This window comes from Nyctereutes procyonoides, unplaced genomic scaffold (genome assembly GCF_905146905.1).
Source record: "Nyctereutes procyonoides isolate TBG_1078 unplaced genomic scaffold, NYPRO_anot_genome, whole genome shotgun sequence".
NCBI lineage: Eukaryota > Metazoa > Chordata > Mammalia > Carnivora > Canidae > Nyctereutes > Nyctereutes procyonoides.
The window spans coordinates 39,782,128-39,805,038 of NW_026575126.1; the positions used below are offsets into that span (position 1 = coordinate 39,782,128).

The following is a 22,911-nucleotide window of genomic DNA, read 5'->3' on the forward strand; positions in this document are numbered from 1 at the left end:
TTATAATTATATATTAAAACATTAATGTAAATTTTAAAATTATACAATTTATAATTGTATAATTCTGGGCTAAGACTGCAAGCTCTTTTTTTTTTTTTTAGATTTTATTTATTTATTCATGAAAGACACACAGAGAGAGAGAGAGGCAGAGACATAGGCAGAGGGAGAAGCAGGCTCCACACAGGGAGCCCGATGTGGGACTCAATCCCAGGTCTCCAGGATCATGCCCTGGGCAGAAGGTAGGCGCTCAACTACTGAGCCACCCTGGTATCCTAAGACCACAAGCTCTAATGTTAGAATCCCTAGTCCCTGCCCTACTACCTACTGCTGTGTGACCTTGACCTTTCACAATTTTTCTTTCTTTTTTTTCTTTTTTGGTAGGATGCAAGGCAAAGTTTATCGAGCAATAGCACAGTTTATTAAGTGATAGCATAAAGCTCCCCAGGAGGGAGGGGACCCAAGAGGGTTGCCCAACCTTTAGCAATTTCTTAACATTTTTCTGCTTCAGTACCGTCATCTGTAAAATAGTAATAATTCCTATACTCTACAGTAATTTTGTGAGAAATACATGCAATAACAAATGCATATAAAGCACTTAAACTAGTGCTTCATACATAACGGCACATTAACACTTAATAAGTGCTAGATATTATTCCCATCAACAGTGGGATATATTTTCATTCATTAGTAGATGTCACAGCTACTGGACATCAAGGAAAAAAAAAAAGACTTAAAAGAGTCATGTGTCCAAAGAAAATACTAATTTAAAAAACACCTACTGGGGGACTAGCACTACATCCAGAAAACGGACTCAGAAACAATCTGCCTACATTTTCAATGTTTGAATATTTGATGCCAGTCTATCAGCTGCAGGTCCTGCTTACCAAGAGAATTCCCCTCTGCCCTTGCTGCCCTAAAGCTATAAGAAAAATGGCCGCCACAGCTGGTGCAGGCTCTGCTACATGGGATAGAACAAAAATTAGTGTAATTATGTACTTAGCTAGTGTTAATTAGGTCTTTATTTAAAAAAAATGTTTTTTAATGAGGTCTTTAAAAAGTCTGACAAAACAGAAGAACATGTTTTTCCACAACATTCAATATGAACACAAAAGATTTCTTACCCAGTAACATCATCTCCCCAATATTGTCTTCCTTCTCTGAGGTGGGCTGTTGAGTAGCATCTAGGCTCACACATTCTTCTTGAGAGTGAAATACATTCAAATCCTCAAAGACCACCAGTTCCTGAAAGAGCAAAAGGCCCCTTCCTCTTAATAACAGAGGTTCGTTTGACAGCTCTGCTGGCAAAAAAGACCGAAGCCCAAATATCAGAGAAGGGAAGGCAAAATGGGTCTATAAATCCGTGAAGAGGGCGTCTGGGTGGCTCAGTGGTTGAGCGCCTACCGTTGGCTCAGGGCGTGATCCTGGGGTCCGGGAATCGAGTCCCACATCAGGTTCCCTGTGGGGAGCCTGCTTCTCCCTCTGCCTATGTCTCTGCCTCTCATGAATAAATAAATAAAAATCTTTAGAATAAATAAATCCCGTGAAGATGCAGCACAGACCAGAAATCCAGGCTCAGAGAGCACCCACAGGACAAGCAGAAGAGAAATGTCCAAGGAGGCAGTGAAAAACAAGCCATTCTCCTTACTCCCAAGAGTGTGTTTTTATACATGGGTTGGCTGAGCAGGGAGAGCTGAAAGAGCAGAAAAGATGATGTACTCAAAAAAGTGAATAGGAAAACCAAACCCACCTCAGGGACAGTTTTCAAATACAGAGACACAGTGTCCTGTTTTTGCTGGATCCCTTTCCAGGGCAGAAGCTTCACCATAGGATGAGGTTGCACTGGGGAAAGAGGAAATTGTAGTTAATGGAAAAATCAGTGACTCTAATACAGGAACACTAACCACACCTTAAGGCTACACTGTCCTCACTCCTTCCAAAGGCAACTCAAGGCTTTTTCTGTTTCTGTGAGCTCTGGACAAATTCAAGCCATAAACCATAAGGTCTATGAACCTATATGCGCTCTCCTCATTGTGAAAAGAATGATTCCCTTCAGGACTTTAAAAAATTCCACTATTAGGAGCAGCCCTGGTGGCACAGCGGTTTAATGTCGCCTGCAGACCAGGGTGTGATCCTGGAGACCCAGGATCGAGTCCCATGTCAGGCTCCCCGCAGGGAGCCTGCTTCTCCCTCTGTGTCTCTGCCTCTCTCTCTCTGTGTCTCTCATGAATAAATAAATAAAATCTTAAAAAAAAAAAATCCCACTACTAAAGGGAAGGCTAGAGGGCAATGTCTGAAGATGCCCCCAAACAAGCACAAAATTTCCAAAATTCCACATAAACTCCAGTCAGTTCAACAATTCATCCACATTTCTATATTCTAAAATGATGCACACTCTTCCCAACATTTGTGTAAAACTGACATTGTTTATTCTATGGCTTTACACGACACTCCGCAATCCACTCAAACTCCAGCTTGAGAAAAAATACTGCCTTTCCCCAACATGCTGACTTATTAGAATCAACTCCTTTTTTTTTCAAAACCTGCTATCCTAACTTGAATTCATTACTAACATGAAAACCTATTTGAACCCCCAGAACCATTCCCTTCTCTTCCAGGGATCAGCATGTGCTTCTTACGTCTGTTCTGAAAGTTTGAGCTCATATCCTTCATAATAACCAAGGTCTCCTTGACTTTCTCGTTGGGCTGGACCAGGCTTGGCTCTGGCAAGAAGGTGAGAAAGTGCTCCAGAACCAGCTCGTGGATGGTCTTGGGCCCACCAGTAGCATCTCGAAGTAGGTCTTGTCCTAGTTTGGAGTCTGGAGGAACTCTCAGTATAAAGGACCGCTTTGACTTTAGGGGCATTGGAACCACTTTTGCAGTCATGGCGCCGTGAAATCACACAACGCTGGTTTTGCAGAGCTTCAGGAGTCACTTCTTACTGAAGGAAATGTGTCAAGAGAGCCGAGCTGTGGATGAGAGAAACCATGGGTTACGCACAAGGCCAGGAAGGCACGCCTGCACTCCAATACAGAGCCTGGATAGCGAGGCCACGTGAAGTTTAAAGCAGAAGTTAAGGGATCCCTGGGTGGCGCAGCGGTTTGGCGCCTGCCTTTGGCCCAGGGCGCGATCCTGGAGACCTGGGATCGAATCCCACATCGGGCTCCCGGTGCATGGAGCCTGCTTCTCCCTCTGCCTATGTCTCTGCCTCTCTCTCTCTCTGTGTGTGTGTGACTATCATAAATAAATAAAAAATAAAAAATTAAAAAAAATAAAGCAGAAGTTAAGAGAAACCGGGGTGGGGACCTCCTAACTGAAACGGAAGGTCCCTGAACGAGAGGCACTCTCAGCAGGGCCTGAGAGGAAGATGTGAGCAGGAAAAGCCGGAGGATGCCCAAACCCCAAGGGTCATCCTCCTAGAGTAGACTCCACCGGGAAGAGCGGTTTAACTCCTGCTGACAGGAAGAGCCATGGGCTAGAAGACAGGGAACCTGGGGTCCAGCACCGAGGGCATCTGCTTACGAGTTGGCCTGGCCACTGACTGAATGAAGCCGTTCTGCGCACCTTGGACCGCGGGTCCATCGGATGCCCCTTCGCGGGGCCGCTGATGGCTCAAGGAGCAAACGCAAGGCCGCACGCGATGTCCACACACCGCCTGCTGACTCCTTTCCGCCGTGAAGCCCTGTTGAGAGCGGCGAGGGGCGTCCCGGTAGGGACCAGCTGGCCAGGCCCACTGTGGAGCCTCTCCCACCGGCCACGGGGCACTTTTACCACAAAGCTCGAGCGGCGGCATTGCCCGGGGTGCGTTCCCGGCTCCCCAGCCGGCCAGTCTCTCCCACACGGACCAAGCTCTGCTCCCCAGAGGCCACCTCAGCCTGGTTCCCGCCCTCGCGGAGCCCCTCACCTCTCAGGGGCTCTTCCCTCCTGGGCGCTCGCAGGGACGGCCCAGAGAACCCAGCGCAGAGAGACCGGGAAACTAGGCGCGTGGGGCCCAGCCCTCCCTTCGCCCTTCGGAGTGTCCTCACAGGCCGCAGGGGCCTCTATTGGCGTGCTCGGCTGTCAGTTGGGGAGACGGTCCGGACCCGGTGCCTTCTGGGAGGCCGGGAGCCTCGGTAGCCTTTACGTCACGACCGGTGCCTCGTTTCCGGTGCGGAAGCCTGGTCTCCCCGCTCGGAGCGGGCTGTCTGTGCTTGAGAAGGCGATGCTCGAGGACGGCCGGCAGAGCTCCCGGCGCCGAGGGAGGCCGGGCTGGCGGCAGCCGCTGTTTCTGTGGCTCTATTTGGGAGACAGAAAGCAGAAGGTTGGCTCCAATCCTCCATGAAGGGTTGGCTCCTCTCCAAGTACTGGCGGTGTAGCTCCATCGCCTGCTGGGAAATGTAGTTCGACTCTAAACAGCCAATGGGAGACCGCCAGGCGCCGCGTTTGGGGCGGGCCAGCACACTCCCTCAGCCCCCGAAGTTCGACCGGAAGTGAGCTGCCTCTCGCCCCGGAAGATCTTCGAGAGGCCCCGGAAGATCTTCGAGAGGCCTCGGCTGTTTCTGGCACAGCCTCGAAGGTGGGTCGAAGGTCCGTGTGGCCGTGAGTGGGCGGCCGGTTAGGGTCCATGCATGGTTCTGGGTCCTGTCACAGCTGTCACTTCGCTAGGGGCGGCTCGTCGGTCAGAGCCGGGCGACCCCCTCCCCGCTTGCCTGCTTCTACCCTGCGATTTGAACAGGCCATCCTGTGTTCTTTTTTTTTCTGACGCTAATTATCGGTAACTCGTTTAGCCGTGGTTTATTTATTTATTTTTTTAGCCGTGGTTTAAAACATATTACAGACTAATGTCACAACTGCACGGTACAACAGAAGTTTTTCTAAAAATAAAGAACACTTGTTTTTGCATTCATCAAAAACCAAACAATAAAAAAAGAAAAAACCCTCTCTCAATCAAAGCAGCATGGTTCGAGCTAGAGATAAGTAGAACAATAGAAAAGAGTAATAAGCATCAAAGTTGATCTGAATGTATGGAACCCGTATGAAAGGGTAGCACTTCAACTTGGTGTAAAATAGATGATGCTAGCAAAAGTTATCCATTCTTCTGGAAAGAAAGACTCGTGTCCTTATATACAAAAGATGGAATTAAAAGAACACAATTAAAAGAAAAGAACATTAATTTAATGTGGAGGCAAAACAACTGAAATGCCTTGAAGATACAGTCCTGTATAATTGTATTTTTAAGAAAACTAAAAAAAAACCAAAAAACAAAAAAAACCAAACCCCAAAAACCAGTAATAGGGACGCCTGGGTGGCTCAGCGGTTGAGCATGCCTGCCTTTCCCTCAAGAGCGTGATGGGGGTCCTAGGATCGAGTCCCACATCGGGCTCCCTGCATGGAGCCTGCTTCTTCCTCTGCCTGTGTCTCTACCTCTCTCTCTCTCTCTCTCTCTCTCATAAATTAATACATACATACATACTTTTTAAAAACCCCAATAATGGCGATCCCTGGGTGGCGCAGCGGTTTGGCGCCTGCCTTTGGCCCAGGGCGCGATCCTGAAGACCGGGGATCGAATCCCACATCAGGCTCCTGGTGCATGGAGCCTGCTTCTCCCTCTGCCTATGTCTCTGCCTCTCTCTCTCTCTCTCTGTGACTATCATAAATAAATAAAAATTTTAAAAACCCAATAATAATAAACAAGTAGTAGAATGGAAAATAATTGTAAAAGAAAGACCACATAAAGAATTATACATTTCCAACTTCCAGAAAGCTCCAGCCAACTGACAAAAGACAAAGGCAAAGGCTATGAAGTCATGAAAACGAAACTATCATTAACATTTGAAAAGATCCAAAAAAATACCATTAAAAAACGGGGGGGGCACAGTGGGTTAATCGTCTGCCTTTGGCTCAGGTCATGATCTCAGGGTCTTGGGATCAAGCCTCATCTCAGGCTCCCTGCTCAGTGGAGTGTTTGCTTCACTCTCCTCCCTGTCTGTGTTCTCTCTCAGTATCTCTCTCTCTCAAGTAAGTAAAATCTAAAAAAACCCCAAAAGCTTTAAAAAAAAAAAGGCATTTGAAAATATGCATCACCATGTTGGAAACAGTTTGTTAGTCTCTCAAAATATTATCATAGAATTACTATGGTGTAGCAGTTCCATTCCTAGGCATAAACTCAAGAAAAGTGAAAACATATGTCCATACCACACCTATATGTGAATACCAGCAGTGTTTGTAATGGCTGAAAAGAAACAATCTTTATGTCTATTAACTGATGATTGGCTAAACATGTATATTCATATAACATGATTATTCAGCAATAGCAATTAGTACTCATACATGCTGCAATGTGGACGGACCACAAAAACTTTATGTCAAGTGAAAGAAGCCAGTCACAGAAGACCACATTTTGTATGATTCTACGTACATGAAATGTCTGGAATAAGCAAATCCATAGAGACAAAAAGTAGGGTAGTAGTTGCCAGGGGCTGAGGGTATGGAGAGTGGCAGATGATTGCCAGTGGATGCAGGGCTTGTTTTTGGGGTGATGAAAATGATCTGAATTTAGTGGTGATGTTTGTACACATTGTGAATATACTAAAACTCAATTATACACTTTAAAAGGGTGAATTTAAAAAAAAAAGGGTGAATTTTATGGTTTGTGAATTATATCTCAATAAAGAAAACACCAGACGGGGAAATTTTCATCTTACAAATACAAATGTTTAGTATCTAAAATATTTATCAAGAAGTACTACAGACAACTGAAGTTCAATATCTAGATTCTACATAACAAGTAGTCAAAGGAGCTGTACTATTTTTGTAGAATGAAGCAAAAGTTCGAAGTCCACGTGGAAAATTCACAGTGTCACTAACAGATAATGAAATAAATTAAAACAGGCAAAACTCCATTTCATCTCTAATGAATGAGCACAAATTTTCAAATGACAAAAACATTGCTTTGGGCATGAAACATTATTTAATCTTGATGAAGGATTGTATGGCCAACTATAGCAAGTGTTATCAAATAGTTCACATTCTGGAGCCATTTTAGGAATAATAAAAAAATGTGTATAGGCAGTAATGGAAAGAATACAGGAAGCTGTTCATGGGAAGGGTATAGCAAGAGAGAATTGGGAACAGCTAAGCAAATAGAGCCCATGAACTCTATCAGAGTATGGACTATGTGCACAGAACAAAGCTCCATGAAGAAATCAGGGCCTGTGTTTTCTGGTCACAATCATGGAAAACTTGGATCCAGTCTAGGCTCTAGTGTGAAGATGGAAAGATGAGTTGGGGTGGAGGGGTTTGGAATCTAATCTTCATTTGATTATTTTTTTCCCTCTTACATCCTTTCTCTTTACATCTCTGTAAATGGGGTATCTGTGAAATAGAACAGATTTTCAGGTACAGATCAGGACAGAATTTTTTAAAAATCTGACACTCGGAATATGTGTCAAATATTTTCCCACAATAGCAGCTCCATCTTTTTCATGTTCAGTAGGGAAATGGGATCTCACAATGATTGACTAAGTAACAGATTGAATGCAGACTAAGTGCAATTATGACCAAGTTTTCTAATTGATTTATTTATGAGGCCTAGTCAATTCTCTTAAGATCCATAGTTCATTAATCCAGGTACAAAAAGAGAACAAACTAGTCAACTTGTTTTATCTCAGCTTTCCAAGTCCCCACGAAAGAAGAGAACAGAATGAAGGGACACATCCTTGCCACAGAGTTCTGAGGGAAAATGAGGGTAAGATCTCTGCCTTAGGGGCATCTTAGGGTGCTAATTCATACAAGGATTCATTAAGCAACAGCTATGTACTTCCTCCTCTGAGGTGTCATCAGTACATGTGTTCTCTTCACCTTTGGCTTACCAGTATTTGTGTACCTAGTTTATTTCTGCTATCATTCCATAGGCTCTTTGGGCACAGGAACTCTTTTCTTAATTCGTTATATTGTACCCACAGCAGCTGGAACCCAGTGGGCATTCAATAATGACAGTTGAGTGTACAGATCCAAGATTCAAGGCTGGGAGCCAGAAGAGAGATATATAGGGCATTCAGTGAGGTTCCTGGTCACCCACTGGACAGATGGTCAGAGGATCCATGTTCTTCCCTCCATCATGTGTTCCAGGGCTGAAGATAGGCTGGAGGGGCTCAGAGGAAGAGAAGCCAGTGAATGCGTAGATGAGGGATTTGTTTGTTACGTTGTAAAAGGAAATGTCTCCAGCCTTATAGTCCAGAAAGATGCCCACGCGTTTGGGAGGTTCCCTTAATTGCAGGCGTGTTGGGGGAATAGTGGACACCTGGTACTCACTCCGCTTCATCATTATCACCACCCAGTAACCATTGTCAGGTGACAGAGTCATGCTCCCTTTCCTGCTCATGGATGCTTTGCAGATGCCCAGGATCCACCCTGTCTTGTTTCCCACCTCTACTTCCCAGTAATGGCGGCCAGAGAAGAAGCTTGGAAGGCCTAGGGCAATGATGCAACTATCAAATCTTTCTGGATTGTCAGGCAGACGATTCCGCTTGTTTCCAAGTCTCACGCTCTTCAGGTTATTTGAGAAGATGAGATTGGGGTGGGCGGTTTCTGCATCCAGAATCACATTAGCTGCAGAAAGAATTAGAATACCTAGCTGGGGGTCCATGGGCAACATACCTACAGGGTTCTCCCCACCTCCAAGACACTTGGAGGGACAGTCTTCTTGAATGCACTGGAGGTCAGCATAGGGACTTAGCAGGTGAAGTCCACTTGCCTTAGTCTGGGCACTTACCGGCATGTGCCCGAGCACAGATGAGTTCTGGAACTACAGAGAGAAAGAAGATGGGGGAAAAAACCTAAGTATTTCAATTCAGAGAGGTTAAATCTACCCTGGTCACCACAACAAGGAAAGACAAGAACCCCCACCCCTACTCAGGACCTTGCTTCCTTTGCTTGGATTAACCCCATTCCTCCTAGACCCTGGGGCCTGCCTTGAAGACTCTGTGGTCTGATGAGTTGACCCAGGGAACAAGTCCAGCACAGAGCCTATGAAAGCTTTTTTTTTTTCTTTTTGCCTTTGTTGCAGGTGTTCTTCTCTTTTCTAAATAATGCCCAGAAATCAACAGCATAGGGAATATCACAGTAACCCCCGGCAAGCACATTATTCCATCACCATACTCACCATTGAAGATATCTATTTCTGAACGCAGCATTTCTAAAAGAAGAAAGGGAGCTTGAGTTAGGTTCCCCAGCTAGAGACAGATCAGAAAGAGGCTGAAGACAGCATTAGAAAGGCCATGGGAGATGGAGAAGGGATGTCAGAGGGTTCTGGGCCACCTGGATCTCAGGGAGGAGGTGAGCCTCCTGGGAAGGAGGGAAGTGCCTCCCATTTCCCCTCCAAGCCCACCTACCTGAGAGGTACTTCATGCTCTTCTCTACAAACTCTGATTTCCGGTAGAACAACTGGATCTTTTTTTCCACCTCTAGGGGAGTGTTCCACAGCTTAGGAACAGTCACCATCTTGACCCTAGAGACAAAAGACTGTTGGCCAGAGAGGGCTGGTGCATAGGGGTAGCTCAAGTTCCCATGAGATGGCAATAAAGTGCAGCCTCTACAGGGGACACCCAGCCCACCTGAACTTTGCAATGAAAGTTTTCCTTGGACTCTGAGTTTTAAACACTGGTTCTCAACTTTGGCCACAGATTGGCATCACCTGAAGAGTTTTAAAAACCACTGACATAAAAACCACAGTGAGGGGATCCCTGGGTGGTGCAGTGGTTTAGCGCCTGCCTTTGGCCCAGGGTGCGATCCTGGAGACCCGGGCTCGAATCCCACGTCGGGCTCCCAGTGCATGGAGCCTGCTTCTCCCTCTCCCTCTCCCTCTCCCTCTCCCTCTCCCTCTGCCTATCTCTCTCTCTCTCTCTGTGTGTGTGTGTGACTATCATAAATAAATAAAAATTAAAAAAAAAAACCACAGTGAGTTTTACTAAAGGCCTTATAATGGTGTGATATTGAAATGTCCATCCCGGAATTATCTATGTCAAATTAATTACACTCCTTTAGTACTTTTCTGTTGAGATAAAAATGATAAGAAATAAGAAAAAATACGATGAGATATGACTCATTAGAATGGTTATTATTTTTGAAGAAATCAAAATGACGGGTATTAGCAAGGATGTGGGAAAACCCTTGTGCATGGGTGGCAGGAATGTAAAATGGTGCAGACACTGTAGAAAATAATATAGTGGTTCCTCAAAAAACTAAGCATAGAATTACCATATGACACATCAATTCCACTTCTAGGTATATACTCAAAAAAACTGAAAGCAGAGACTCAAACAGATATATGTACAGCAATATTCACAGCAGCATTATTCACGATAGCCAACAGGTGGAAACAACTCAAGTGTCCATTGATGGATGAAGGGATAAACAAATTGTGGTATGTATACACAATGGAATATTATTCAGCCTTACATAAGAATGAAATTCTGACACATTGTACAATGTGAATGAACCTTGACGACATTATGCTGAGATAAGCCAGACACAAAAGCACAAATACTGTATGATTCCACTTATGTGAAGCAGTTAGAGTAGTCAAATCCGTAAAGACATAATGTAGAACGGTGGTTGCCAGGGGCTGAGTGAGGGAACAATGGGGAGTTATGTTTTAATAGTATGGCATTTCCATTTGGGAAGATGAAAAAGTGCTGGAGACAAAGGTGGTGTTGATTGCACAATAATACAAATGTACTTAATGCCACTGAACAGCACATTTAAAAATGGTTGTGGGTACACCTGAGTGGCTCAATGGTTGAGTGTGTGCCTTTGACTCAGGGCATGATCCTGGGGTCCGAGATTGAGTCCCACATCAGGCTCCCTGCATGGAGCCTGCTTCTCCCTCTGCCTGTGTCTCTGTCTCTCTCTCTCTCTCTCTCTCTCTCTCTCTGTGTGTGTGTGTGTGTGTGTGTGTCTCAAATAAATAAATAAAATAGCTTAAAAAATAAAGATGGTTAGAGTGGTAAATTCCATGTTATACATATTTTCCCACCAGAAAAGAGGAAAAGACCAAAAAACTTATGCCAGGGTCACACTTTTGAAGATTTGGGTTTAATTTGTGTGCCAAGGCCTGGAGGTCAGGATTTTGTAAAGCTCCCGGAGTGATTGTAATGTCCAGCCTCCTCCCTCCCCTCCCCTTCCCCTGTCTGGGGTTAGAGCATCACGACTCCTAGAAAATACTTCTCTCCCTGAGACCATAAGCACTGTGGCCTCAGGGAGGGAGGCACTTCCGCAGTTAAGAGTTGGACTCTTAACTGACTGATCCCCACCGCAGGAACAGTATTCTTGAGGCAAAATTGGCGATCTTTAGGGAGGTTTCTTAGGAACCATCATTAGCATGATAGGCTGTGTTCGTTCTTTCCAGTCTTCAGCCCATGCTCTCCCTCCTGACCACACTCCCATTTTCCCTACACAAATCCAGAGAGGCCTTAGGAGCTGCAGGAGATGGGAGGAGCCCAGAAGGAGTCAGACCCGGGGTTGGGAGCATCTCCGTCCTAGGAATGCTTCCCCCACAGCTTCCTGCAGGATACCCAAGGTAACACGAAGGGATCTCTCAGTACCTGTGCAGGGTGACTCCGATGTCCTAGGAGAGAAAAGAAGGAAGCTCCCCGTTACCAGTCTCCTAGGGGCTGTGCTGACTCCTGGTCTTTCCTCCTGGGCTCATATCCCCAGGTTGTCAGCAAAACTGGAGCAGGTCCTCTCCCCCATTCTAATTCTCATCACCCAAAGTGGCAGCCTGGTGGGGCTTAAAATAGAACTGCACCCAAACCCTGCTTGTCTCTTCTGGGAGATGCCAGGGGATCCCTTGAAAACTGGGCCATCCTGGACTCCTGAGAGCTCATCAAAGGGATCTGGGCACCAGACCCTTGTCTTGTACTGACTTGAGCAGAGCTAATGGCAGTGCTGGGAGCTCATGACATCCTACTGGGGACAGTGGGAAGGGGAAAGCCAGGCCCAGCCACACTCACCTGCATGAGCTCCCACTCCGGCTGGCATTGCTTGGCCTCCAGCTCTCCAATTAGCTCGTCGAGGAGGGCAATGTCTCTGGACACTTGGGTGCTATACGTCTCCCTGACCTGGCCAATGGTCCGGTTCAGATCTTCGAATGAGGCCACAAAGAACTTCTCTTGCTGCTCCAGAATATGGTACAGTTGCTCTATTTGGTGCTGGATTCTCTGCTTCTGGGTTTCAGTTTGTTTCTGGGGAATAAAAAAGCGTAGGGGTCTGTGCAGTGTGCTGGATGTGTATGTCCAGGGGATCCTCAGAAGCCCACTTCCTGGAGGCGAATAAGAAGCATGCTTCCTCAGCTTCTTGGAGGCCTGTATTTCAGAGCAGTAGGCAAAATGGGCCAGAACCTTCCAGAACAGACTGAGGGTGGCCAGGGCTGGCTCTTGAAAAATGCCCTAAAACCTAGTGTTCTGGGTTGATTTGTATCCCCTCCAAGATTTATGTTAAAGTCCTAACCTAGTACCTAAAGAATATGATCTTATTGGAAATAGCATCATTACAGATATAATTAGTTTAGATGAAGTCATGGTGAAGTGGGCCACTGGAATGGGGATGTTGGGACACAGACACAGGAAAGAAACACAAGGGAAAGATGATATCTACAAGCTGAGAAGGGAGGCCTGGAAGACGTCTCTCCTTCATGGCCCTCAGAAGGAACAGTCCTGCTGACACCTTGATTGTAGACTTCTGCCCTGCAGAACTGTGAAAGACTATATTTCTGTGGTTTAAGCCATTCAGTCTGTGGGGCTCTGTTATGGCAGCCACAGGACACTAGGATACCTGGTATCACATTTTCCCTTCCTTGAAGGTCAGTGTGAGGATAGCATATGCCTGGGGCTGTAAGTGGATAAGGTTATGACCACCAAGTGTCCAGGAAGGAGACTTCTCTCCACCCCGCCGCCAAAGTGCTGGCAGGCAGAAGGGCCTCAGTGTAGCTCTGAATGGAGGCAGTTAGTCCATTAATGTGAATGTAGATGAACTTGACTTCTACTACAACTGCACATAGGTCAGGCATCTGACCCATGTTCTATCTCCCTTTTCCTCCTCATGACTAGAGAGTTTTGAGGAAAGGTGAAGTGGCTCTAAGGGAACCTTGTCATTCCTCCATGGAGAGAAGCCCTTTTGGATCTTCCTTCTTTCTTTTCTTTTTTTTTTTTTTTAAAGATTTCATTTATTTATTCATGAGAGACACACACAAAGAGAGGCAGAGACACAGGCAGAGGGAGAAGCAGATTCCCCGCGGGGAGCCCGATGTGGGACTTGATCCCGGGACTCCGGGATCATGACCTGAGCCAAAGGCAGAGGCTACCACCCAGGCGTTCCCCTTTTGGATCTTCTAAGACTGGACTTAAGTAGTGTCATCATTTTAATCTCTTTAGTCCTTTTTTAAAATTTTAATTAATTAATTTTTTAAAAAACACCCAGGCTTTTTTTTAAGACTTTATTTATTTATTCATGATAGACATAGAGAGAGAGAGAGAGAGAGAGAGAGAGAGAGACAGAGACACAGGCAGAGGGAGAAGCAGGCTCCATCAGGGAGCCTGACGCGGGACTTGACCCTGGGACCCCAGGATCATGCCGTGGACCAAAGGCAGGTGCTAAACCACTGAGCCCCCCCAGGGATCCCCCCAATTTTTATTTAAGTAATCTCTACAGCCATTGTGGGGTTGAACTCACAACCCTGAGATCAAGAGTTGCATGCTCTCTGGCTGAGCCAGCCAGGCACCCCATTCTTCCACACTTATTTTAGTGTCATTGTGCTGTAAAGAAAAGTTTCCCCTCCCTCTTCCATATTATACACACACACACACACACACACACACACACACACACACATATATTTAACTATTGAAAGAAGGAGGAAGAGCAGAAGTTTTGAAAACAGCATCATTTTCCTCAGGAGCTCATGTCACTGTCAGCATTTTAAGGGAAGACCAGATCTTGTCTCCCTGACCTTCCCTGTGGGCCAGGCTTCTGTCTCACCTTCATGGCAGGGGGCATCTCTGACCTCTGCTTCACCCACAAGTTCCAAGCCACCTGGGATTATAGGAAAGGGTTTTTTGTTCGTTTGTTTGTTTTAGAAAGAGCGGGAGCTGGTGAGTGGGCAAGGTGGTGAGGGGAAGGGCAGAGAGAGAGGGAGAGAGAGAAATCTTAAGCAGACCCCACACCCAGTGTGGAGCCAAACTCGAGGCTCAATCTCATGACCTTGAGACCATTATCTGACCTGGAATTAAGAGTTGAACTCTTAACTGACTGATCCCCACCGCCAGGCACCCTGGAAAGTGGTTTTCTTTTACTACATACACTTCATGAGTTTCCCAAAAGGTAGACACCTGGGCCAATGCCATACCCGCCCCCATTCCTGCCCTTTCTTATCTTTGTCTGTTTCCCATTGTGGTGTGAGAGATGGGATCCAGCCAACAGAAATGGGTCAGACAAATTAAGGCACTTTGGGATAGGTGAATTTGCCTGCAGGGAAAATGAAAGTGATTTACATGTCCAGGTTTAACAGAAGAAGGCCAATAAGTGTATTTATTGCAATCTGTGGCATCACAAAATAATAGTTTTAAAGAAAATCTCTATTTGAATTTTTAAAATCCATGTTTTTTAAAAATAAAATGGACAACAATTATAAAGATGATACAGTGGAGTATTTAAAATGGAAAAATCTCTCCTCCCATTTCCCCAATCCCATCTCTCAGCAACAGCCACTGTTGTGGTGTTAATTTCTCTAAACCATTTTGTGGTGAATATGAAAGCACAGGCTCCTTGGAAGTTTCCCTCCTATGCTGCAGTTGGGTCTCCCCAGGAACAAGCTCATCCTTGGATTCCTGTTACCTCTCTGCCCCCTTTAGAGCAGGAGATTCTAAATATGTGATCAGTTCTGCTTCCCTATTAACCAGAACATAATTTGGAGACCTTCTGCTCACTTTTGGTCCCCTCTTTCCTTTTGCAGGGGGGAACTCAGGCAAGGACTGGACACAGAACACCCCTGGCCTTACCAGAAATTTTGCAGTCTTCTTATCTCCCTGAGATCTCTGCTCCTCCCCAGATTTTCTCAACTCCTTCACATACTCCAGCTGCTTTTGAATTTTCACCTGGAAAAGGGTACTTGTTAAAGCCTAAATTTGGCTTCTGCCATCCTTAGTTGGTGACAACTCTAGAGGGAAAAAAATCTGCCTTATGGAGTAAAGCTGAGGGTGCTGTAGCCAAGTGCACAGGGAGGGTGCCCAGGAAAGAAGAATGAATCCATCATACCAAGGGAAGCAGATCCAAGAGGCGGTGAGAAAGAGATTCTTAATGACATGTGGGCACCTGGATTCAGCCATACCTGAAGCTAGTGCCCTTGGATCTTAGCTACATGAACCAATAAATTTCGTCTTTGCTGGTCTGGTTTGTATTATATTTTTGCCAGTTACAGCCCAAGAATGCTGCCTAATGCACCAACATCCCAGCGTTGTTGGGAAAATAAAGTAGCTACTGGCTTCTTTAAAAAGCCTCCCCCCCACCCAAAGAAACCCTACCTTGTATTCCAGGGCAGCCTCCTCAATAGGGCGTACCCGGTGGCCTCGGTGTTCCTGACTCAGACTGCAGATGAGGCAGATAGGCTCCCTGTCGTCCTCACAGAAGAGCAGCTGGACTTGCTTCATGTGTCGCTCACACTGTGGCAGGGACCTGGGGCTCAAGATAGCCATCTGCAGGTCCTCCTTCTGCTGGATGTCTCCAGAGTTCTTTACAGGCGGTGAGGCCTGGCTTGAGAGGCAGCTGGGTGAGTATCTGCCTGAGGTCTTGAGATCCTCAGAACCAATGGCAGGTCTGTAGGAATCATGCACATAGGTGCCATCAGCTGGATCTCCTTCCTGGGCACGGCCAAGGGGATACATGGCCTCATCCTGTGGCTTCCCTGGGGATATGGCAGCAGAAAAATTTCTTGAGTGACAAATCCAAAATGTAATGAAGGTGTGCTACAAGACACAGCAGAGAGAGCTATCTCGTGTCTGGGACATGAGGTCCTGGTCAGGCTGTGGCCACTTCTAGCTTGTCCTCCCCTGACTTCACTCCAGCAGGCAGCGAACCACCCAGTGGAAGTGAGGGCTAAGGGCTAGACCTCATGGAAGTCCTGAGACTTGGAATTCCTGGATACTTCTCCTAAAGAAAGGCCTTTTTTTTAAAATTTTTATTTATTTATGATAGTCACAGAGAGAGAGAGAGAGAGAGAGAGAGAGAGAGAGGCAGAGACACAGGCAGAGGGAGAAGCAGGCTCCATGCACCGGGAGCCCGACGTGGGATTCGATCCTGGGTCTTCAGGATTGTGCCCTGGGCCAAAGGCAGGCGCCAAACCGCTGCGCCACCCAGGGATCCCAAGAAAGGCCTTTTGTTACAAATCCTATCCCTTCCTCCTGCACATACACGAACCTAGCAGGTGATATAAAGGCAGTGAGATGTTCTGACTAGTGTTTACTTTACCACTTAAAACCACCCAGGCTGCTCATGACCCGAGTGGAAGCTCCCGAGTACATAACCTAACCCCTAGCAGAGTCCCTGGCACATAATAAGGATTTGAGAAGTGTGTGTTGAATAAAAGAACGAATGGGACTTCTCCTCACTTCCAGGTTCAGGAAGAACTAAATGGAAGTAAGAAAAGAGACTTGGGGGATCCCTGGGTGGCGCAGCGGTTTGGCGCCTGCCTTTGGCCCAGGGCGCGATCCTGGAGACCCGGGATCGAATCCCACGTCGGGCTCCCGGTGCATGGAGCCTGCTTCTCCCTCTGCCTGTGTCTCTGCCCCTCTCTCTTTCTCTGTCTGTGACTATGATAAAGAAATAAAAATTAAAAAAAAAGGAGACTTGGCTTTTTAAGGCTGAAGGGTATAACCTACCATGATGACAAACAGCTATGACTAGCTGTGCCCCAAGACCATAACACAACTTAAAAAAGCAGAAATGACAGGAGGTACAAGAAGAAACAGAAGCACACTCAATCCATTAGAACCCTCCCACCTTCTCTCACAAGGTCCCAGGAATTCGTATCATAGCTGTGAGACTGTGAGAGGCCCTCCTAGTAACCATTCTTCCCTCCTCTTGTGATAGAATTGATTGCAGCCTATCAATTGATGGCTTCTCCCTTCTCCCCCATCCCCCTAAAAAAAACCCACAGCATTTTTTGCAGTTAGGTGTGGCTACTGACTACATTCTGGCCAAAGGGATATAAATTAAGGCATCATGAGCGGCTTCTAGAAACTTCTGGAAACCTTCCCTAAGTGATACTCTTCTCCTTTGTCCTTCTATCCCACTGCTTGGAATAAGGATGCCACCATCTAAGACCATGAGTTTGAGAGCAAACTTTGTGGAGCCTGGGTTCCTGGCCCATGGAGTATCACATCTGTTCTGGACCATCAGTGTGTTACTTATGTGAAGGAGAAACAAACTTCTATCTTGTTTCAGTTAGCGTTATTTTGGTGTTTCTGTCATCCACAACCCAACATAATCCTAATTTCTGCCTCCTTAGTAAAAGAGATTTAGGATTTTAGCCAACAGCTCTCCTCCCTGCCCGGGGAGGTGAATGGCAGGGTCCCACGGGTTCATTGTGAGAAGAGGGTATTTTTACCCAATCTTTCCCAGAGGCTCAGACTAAGGTCCATGAATTCCTTGGAATTCTAAAGGATTTCAGAGTGTCTAAGAACTAAGTGAACTTTGATGCAACATTTTATGAAGATGTGCATACATGCATCTTTTTCAGGATTCACAGCCTACCTCAGATTCTCAAAGTGTTGGGGATCTTGGGGGGCACTCAGGGATCTGGTGACATAAACACAGTGGAGATAAAAGGCTTGTGAGGGAACACCTGCACAGGTCACCATGCCTAAGGATGCCAGGTCTTCTGAGTTCCGGGGTCCTTCCTTACCTGAAAAAGGAGGGACTTCTGGACCTGAAGGCTGATGGAGCTCACCACCTGCCACCTCCCTCGAGGTCTCAGGGGGTTCTTGACCCTCAATTCCATTTTTCTTTGAAGGCCCTGTAGATTCTGGATGCTCACAGGCTGTCTTGCCTTTGGACAATGATACATTGGAAAGTGTATTCCTGAATGCTCCTTCCTTTGGGATCATGGAATGTTCTGGATTCCTGGAGCCTTTCTCTAGAGCCACAGTAGCACCTACATCCAGAGTGGCCACTTCACTGGGGGTGGCTGCTGAGTCTGTATGGTCACTTCTCATTTTCTCTTGAGACAGAAGAGTTTCTGGATTGAGGAGTTCTCTCTCTCTTGAAAAAATGGTGAATTCAAGACTTCTGGGTCGCCTCTGTCCTGATGATAAACGTTCTTCAGGTATCTTGGATTTTACTCTTCCCAGGGACCCAGTAAACGACCCAGAGGAGAGTCCTTGGAGCCTTCCTAAGGAGCTGGCATTCCTGCGTATATGGTCAGTAGGACTCCCCTTCTCCCCCTGCAGCTTGCCAGGGAATGGGCTTCTCCTGGAGGACGAACTGAGGCTCCTGGCCCCTGGCTTACCCAGCACATCCAGGCACTCAGAGCTCTTTTGATCTCTCCGTCTGCTCTGAGGCTTCTTCTGGGATCCCTTTCCAGCCTCATGCTGGTTGGCTGGCAGGCTGACAGCCCCATCACCACTTTGCCGCTGTCTCTCACCTTCCAGGCCATCTGATATCTTCAGGCCCTTGGACTTATTCTCCCCAAAGGAACAAGACATTGCTGAACTGTCTGTGCCACTTTCTTGTATCAGATACTCTGCAAAGACAACAGGATGCAAAGGCATGAGAATGTGCAGGGCTCAGGGCCAGGGGTTGGGAGAAGGAAGAGAAGGGAAAAATCACCTCAGAAATTACAGAAGTTCAGGGATGCCTGGATGACTCAGTGGTTGAGTATCTGCCTTTGGCTCAGGGCACGATGGGGGATCGAGTCCCACATTGGGCTCCCTGCTCTGCCTCTCTCTCTGTCTCTCATGAATAAATACAATCTTAAAACAAAAAATAAATTACAGAAGTTCAGAATGTTCTAGGCAATGACAGTCAATTACCACTAAGTAAGAGAATACTAATTGTTTGCTATATATTTCCCAAATAGTACTTTTCAGAGTTCTTTGGCATGAGAACTTGTTTTCAGTATAAAGTCCTACACGAAATTCTTAGTTCGTAAAATAGATAAAAACTCTAGTTTACTGGTATAAATGTGGGTGTGATTATGATGTACAAAATTCACTTATAAAGTTAATTAATAAAGAAGAATTATATTTGGCACAAAAATTTGAAAACAGGATTTGAAGGACAGTTAAAACTTTAGAAACTAATTTACTTCTGTTTTATTCTTTGGTTTCATGATGTGAAGAAAATCCTAACATACAGATAAGTAAGTGTAAATGGTGATTTTTTTTTGAAAAAGATTTTATCTATTTATTCATGAGAGACACACACAGAGAGAGAGAGAGAGAGAGAGAGGCAGAGACACAGGCAGAGGGAGAAGCAGGCTCCACTCAGGGAGCCCAACACGGGACTCGATCCCAGGACTCGATCCTGGGACTTGATCCTGGGACTTGATCCTGGGACTCCAGGACGACGCCCTGGGCCAAAGGCAGGCGCCAAACTGCCGAGCCACCCAGGGATCCCCTGATTTTTCTTTCTTAAACAGCTTGCTTGGAAGTTTCAGGATACAGTTTCATTAAATAGAAATGACAAAGGCTTAATTTCAAGGTCTGTGTAAAAGGAGTTTAAGCACAAATTATCACCCTGGTGGCCTCTAGAATTTCAAAATTTGGTGAATGACACATTTTAACAAATTTGTTCGGTAAATTAGAAAAATTAATAAAATTTGAATTAAGTATTTTAAAAAAGATTTTTAAAGTTTTTTTTTAATTTTTATTTATTTATGATAGCCATCACAGAGAGAGAGGCAGAGACCAGCAGAGGGAGAAGCAGGATCCATGCAGGGAGCCTGACGTGGGATTCGATCCCAGGTCTCCAGGATCGCACCCTGGGCCAAAGGCAGGCGCCAAACCACTGCGCCACCCAAGGATCCCTAAAAAAGGTTTTATTTATTTATTCATGAGAGATGCAGAGAGAGAGAGGCAGAGACAGGCAGAGGGAGAAGCAGGCTCCATGTGGGGAACCCAACGTGGGACTTGATCCCAGGACTCCAGGATCATGCCCCGAGCTAAAGGGAGGTGCTAAACCACAGAGCCACCAGAGATCCCCTTATATATTTGTTAACATTCTAAAGAATTCCTGAAATATCTTCTTCAGCTATAACTTGCAAACCCTACTCTAGTAAGGAAATGAAGCACCCATAATCAGTGCCTTAAATTTTAGAAGAGGGATCCCTGGGTGGCGCAGTGGTTTGGCGCCTGCCTTTGGCCCAGGGCGCGATCCTGGAGACCCAGGATCGAACCCCACATCAGGCTCCCAGTGCATGGAGCCTGCTTCTCCCTCTGCCTGTGTCTCTGCCTCTCTCTCTCTCTGTGACTATCATAAAAAAATAAAAAAAATTTTAGTAGAAGAGGCTCTTATTAAATTGCTTCAGAGATATTTGAAACACTTTAAAAAAACTTTGCTGTTGCGAACACTTTACTTCCTAGGAAAAGGCAAGTCCCCAAGCTGTCTCTAGAATTAATGAAAAGCCCTAAATATGCTAATAACCAGGTTTTAAAATATGAAAATTAACTTAAAAAATTCTACTCATCAAATTACACTGGACTCAGATTACGGTTTAGTCCATCACTCTTCCAAAGAGTAGAGAACTTTTATGTTATTTAAACATTTCTACTTCTGAAAAACACATGGAAAATATTTCTAATGTGTCCTTAAAGTCCTTAGAAGTAGAAGAAATACTTAAACACTAGCCAATGTTTTTTAAGCCCATCATGTATTTGGTCCTCCCCAAAATCTTAAAAAAAAAAAGTCTTTAGAAGCAAAAATTCAATAGACCACATTCACTGATCACAGTGTGATGAAATAAGGAAGTTACAACAAAACAGGAATAGAAGAACAAGGAGGAGGAGAAGGAAGGAAAACAAGGAAAGAGAAAAGAGAAAGGAAGGAAAAGAATTGAGAATTTTAGAATACCTTTGTGAAATGTGTCAGAGAAGAGCTCAAAACTGAAATTGGGTAGATTTCAATGTGAGGACGACTTGTTGATCCTGCTGATATGGGCAGTTAGCAAGCATTTTTTTTCTCTTCTGAAGATACTGGTGGGTACATAGGAGTTAATCACAATGAAGTTAAGGACCCTCTAAGATCAGGCATCTAGTTCCTGCCTCTCCTGATTCTTTTTTTTTCTTTTAAAGATTTATTTACTCATGAGAGACACAGAGAGCTGCCTCTCCTGATTCTGCCCTGCAGTCAGAATCTCAGCCTTTCTCCTCCTCACTTTTATTTTATTTATTTATTTATTTATTTATTTATTTATTTATTTATTATTATTTTTTTAAAGCCATTGGGAGCCTTAGCTATACTAACCCAGATTCAAAGACCTTAGTGGCAGAAAGGACTTGGTCAGTCAGTGTCACTGGAGTCATAGTAGACCTGGGACTCCTAAGCTTCAAGTCACAACATACTGGTCTAAACACAAATTCCCTCTTGCACCTTGTACCCCACCCCATGAACAGCCAGCAGTTGCATTGGGAAAGGAAGGGGAATGGGACCTGCTTACCTGGGCCAATCGCTTTGTCAAGCTCCTCTGCCAGGAGGTTCTGGTTGATGGCCCTCAGGACTTGCAGGGTCAGCCGCACGGCATTCTCTTCCCCGTAGTGGTTGATCATCAGATTGGCCAGCTTCACTGGCTTGGCATTCTGGACCTGGCCCCGGGGGATCCGGGAGTGATCCTTCTCCACGCTGGTGTTCTGCAGCTTAAACTTGAACTTCTCAAAGTCATTGGGCAGCAGCTCCTCCAGGGAGTCCAGCAGATGATCACTGGGGGTTTTGATCATGGTGTTGACCAGGAGAGGCTGGAGCCAGCAGTCTGAAACAGCCTCTGTCTTGGAACCCAGAGGGTGGGTAAAAAAGAAGCCACTTGTGAAATAGCGGAAAAGCACAGGAAATGCTCTCTGCACTCTGGCGAGAACTGAGCTAGGAGTGTCATCGTTTGTTTGTTTCCAGTGATGACTCTTGTGTTCTCTTTCTCACAGATTTGGAGGCCTTCACAGCTAGGAGGGTTCAAGGCCTTGGCAGTCATGTGTTCCTATAGTGCCCCAGCCCTCACCTTCCCATACTGGCCTGTAGAGCAGTGCGTAAGTATGTGAGGGAGGGGCTGGGGCTGGATTCCAGGGTCTCGATCCTGGGAAGGCACTCAGATGCCTCTGTCTCTCCTTCTTCCGGGATATGGGTGTGGGGAGCAGGAACAAAGCCCCTGGTCCCATGCTGCAGAGGACCGTAATGAGAGTCAGTCTCTTTGACCAATCGTTTTCCTCCAGACTCAGGATTTTATGGACCCTCCAGAGCAAATGATGAGTGTTGCGGGGGGCAACAAGTGCAGCCCTGCAAGTTTTGCCCTTCTCTGCCCAAGAAGGAGGTGAAGCCGGAGGGCACTGCCAGGCCACCAGCCCTGGTGTCACCCCTGTTGATGTCATTCCAGTTGTCTGGTGCTTTCAGCATCACAAAGGCCTCAAATGCTGTGTGTGGAACTGTCATCCTGATTTGTTTGTTCCCTACTCTGCCCTGGCTTCCCGAGAGGATCCCCATGAGGGAGGGTGCTTGTCCATGCACTTTTATTGAACAAGTTTTTTGTTTGTTTGTTTTTTGTTTTTAAAGTAAGCCCCATGCTCAGTGTGAGGCTTGAACTCAGAACCCCAAGAACAAGGGTCACATGCTCTACTGACTGGGCCAGCCAGGTGCCCCTGAACACATATTTTAGACGCCATGCCAGGATGCTGGAGAAACAAGGGT

At 45.9% G+C, this 22,911-nt stretch overlaps 2 protein-coding genes across 3 annotated transcripts in view; both read right to left on the reverse strand.

The window, feature by feature from the left end:
* The window catches only part of ZNF200 (zinc finger protein 200), a 15,093-nt gene extending 11,022 nt beyond the window's left edge, over positions 1–4,071 (reverse strand). The window contains exons 1-4 of one of the 2 annotated variants that reach the window (XM_055339562.1): positions 3,902–4,071; positions 2,637–2,966; positions 1,748–1,839; positions 1,122–1,242 (exon numbers count right to left, since the gene is read on the reverse strand). In XM_055339562.1, the coding sequence (XP_055195537.1) occupies positions 1,122–1,242; positions 1,748–1,839; positions 2,637–2,883 (460 nt within the window). In that variant the 5' untranslated portion in view covers positions 2,884–2,966; positions 3,902–4,071. The other variant, XM_055339563.1, reaches the window with a different exon arrangement.
* A 3,232-nt stretch (positions 4,072–7,303) lies between these two features.
* Positions 7,304–21,992, reverse strand: MEFV (MEFV innate immunity regulator, pyrin). The gene is made up of 10 exons (XM_055339566.1): positions 21,680–21,992; positions 18,128–18,766; positions 15,552–15,934; positions 15,030–15,125; positions 11,988–12,218; positions 11,580–11,602; positions 9,369–9,484; positions 9,140–9,172; positions 8,750–8,782; positions 7,304–8,586 (listed from the first exon to the last, which is right to left on the reverse strand). Exons 1-10 carry the CDS (start codon positions 21,954–21,956, stop codon positions 8,033–8,035), a joined length of 2,385 nt encoding a protein of 794 aa, XP_055195541.1. The 5' UTR covers positions 21,957–21,992; the 3' UTR covers positions 7,304–8,032.
* Between the last annotated feature and the right edge of the window lie 919 nt (positions 21,993–22,911).

Bases quoted from the DNA above. Each gene is read 5' to 3' on its own strand.
- MEFV (XM_055339566.1), bottom strand. From the start codon at position 21,956: ATGATCAAAACCCCCAGTGATCATCTGCTGGACTCCCTGGAGGAGCTG. The intron at 15,935-18,127 runs TCCCAAAGGAAG...CTGCCATATCCC, and splicing joins GAATCCAGAACATTCCATGA to CAGGGAAGCCACAGGATGAG. The intron at 11,603-11,987 runs GTGAGTGTGGCT...TTTCTCTCCTAG, and splicing joins CGGAGTGGGAGCTCATGCAG to GACATCGGAGTCACCCTGCA.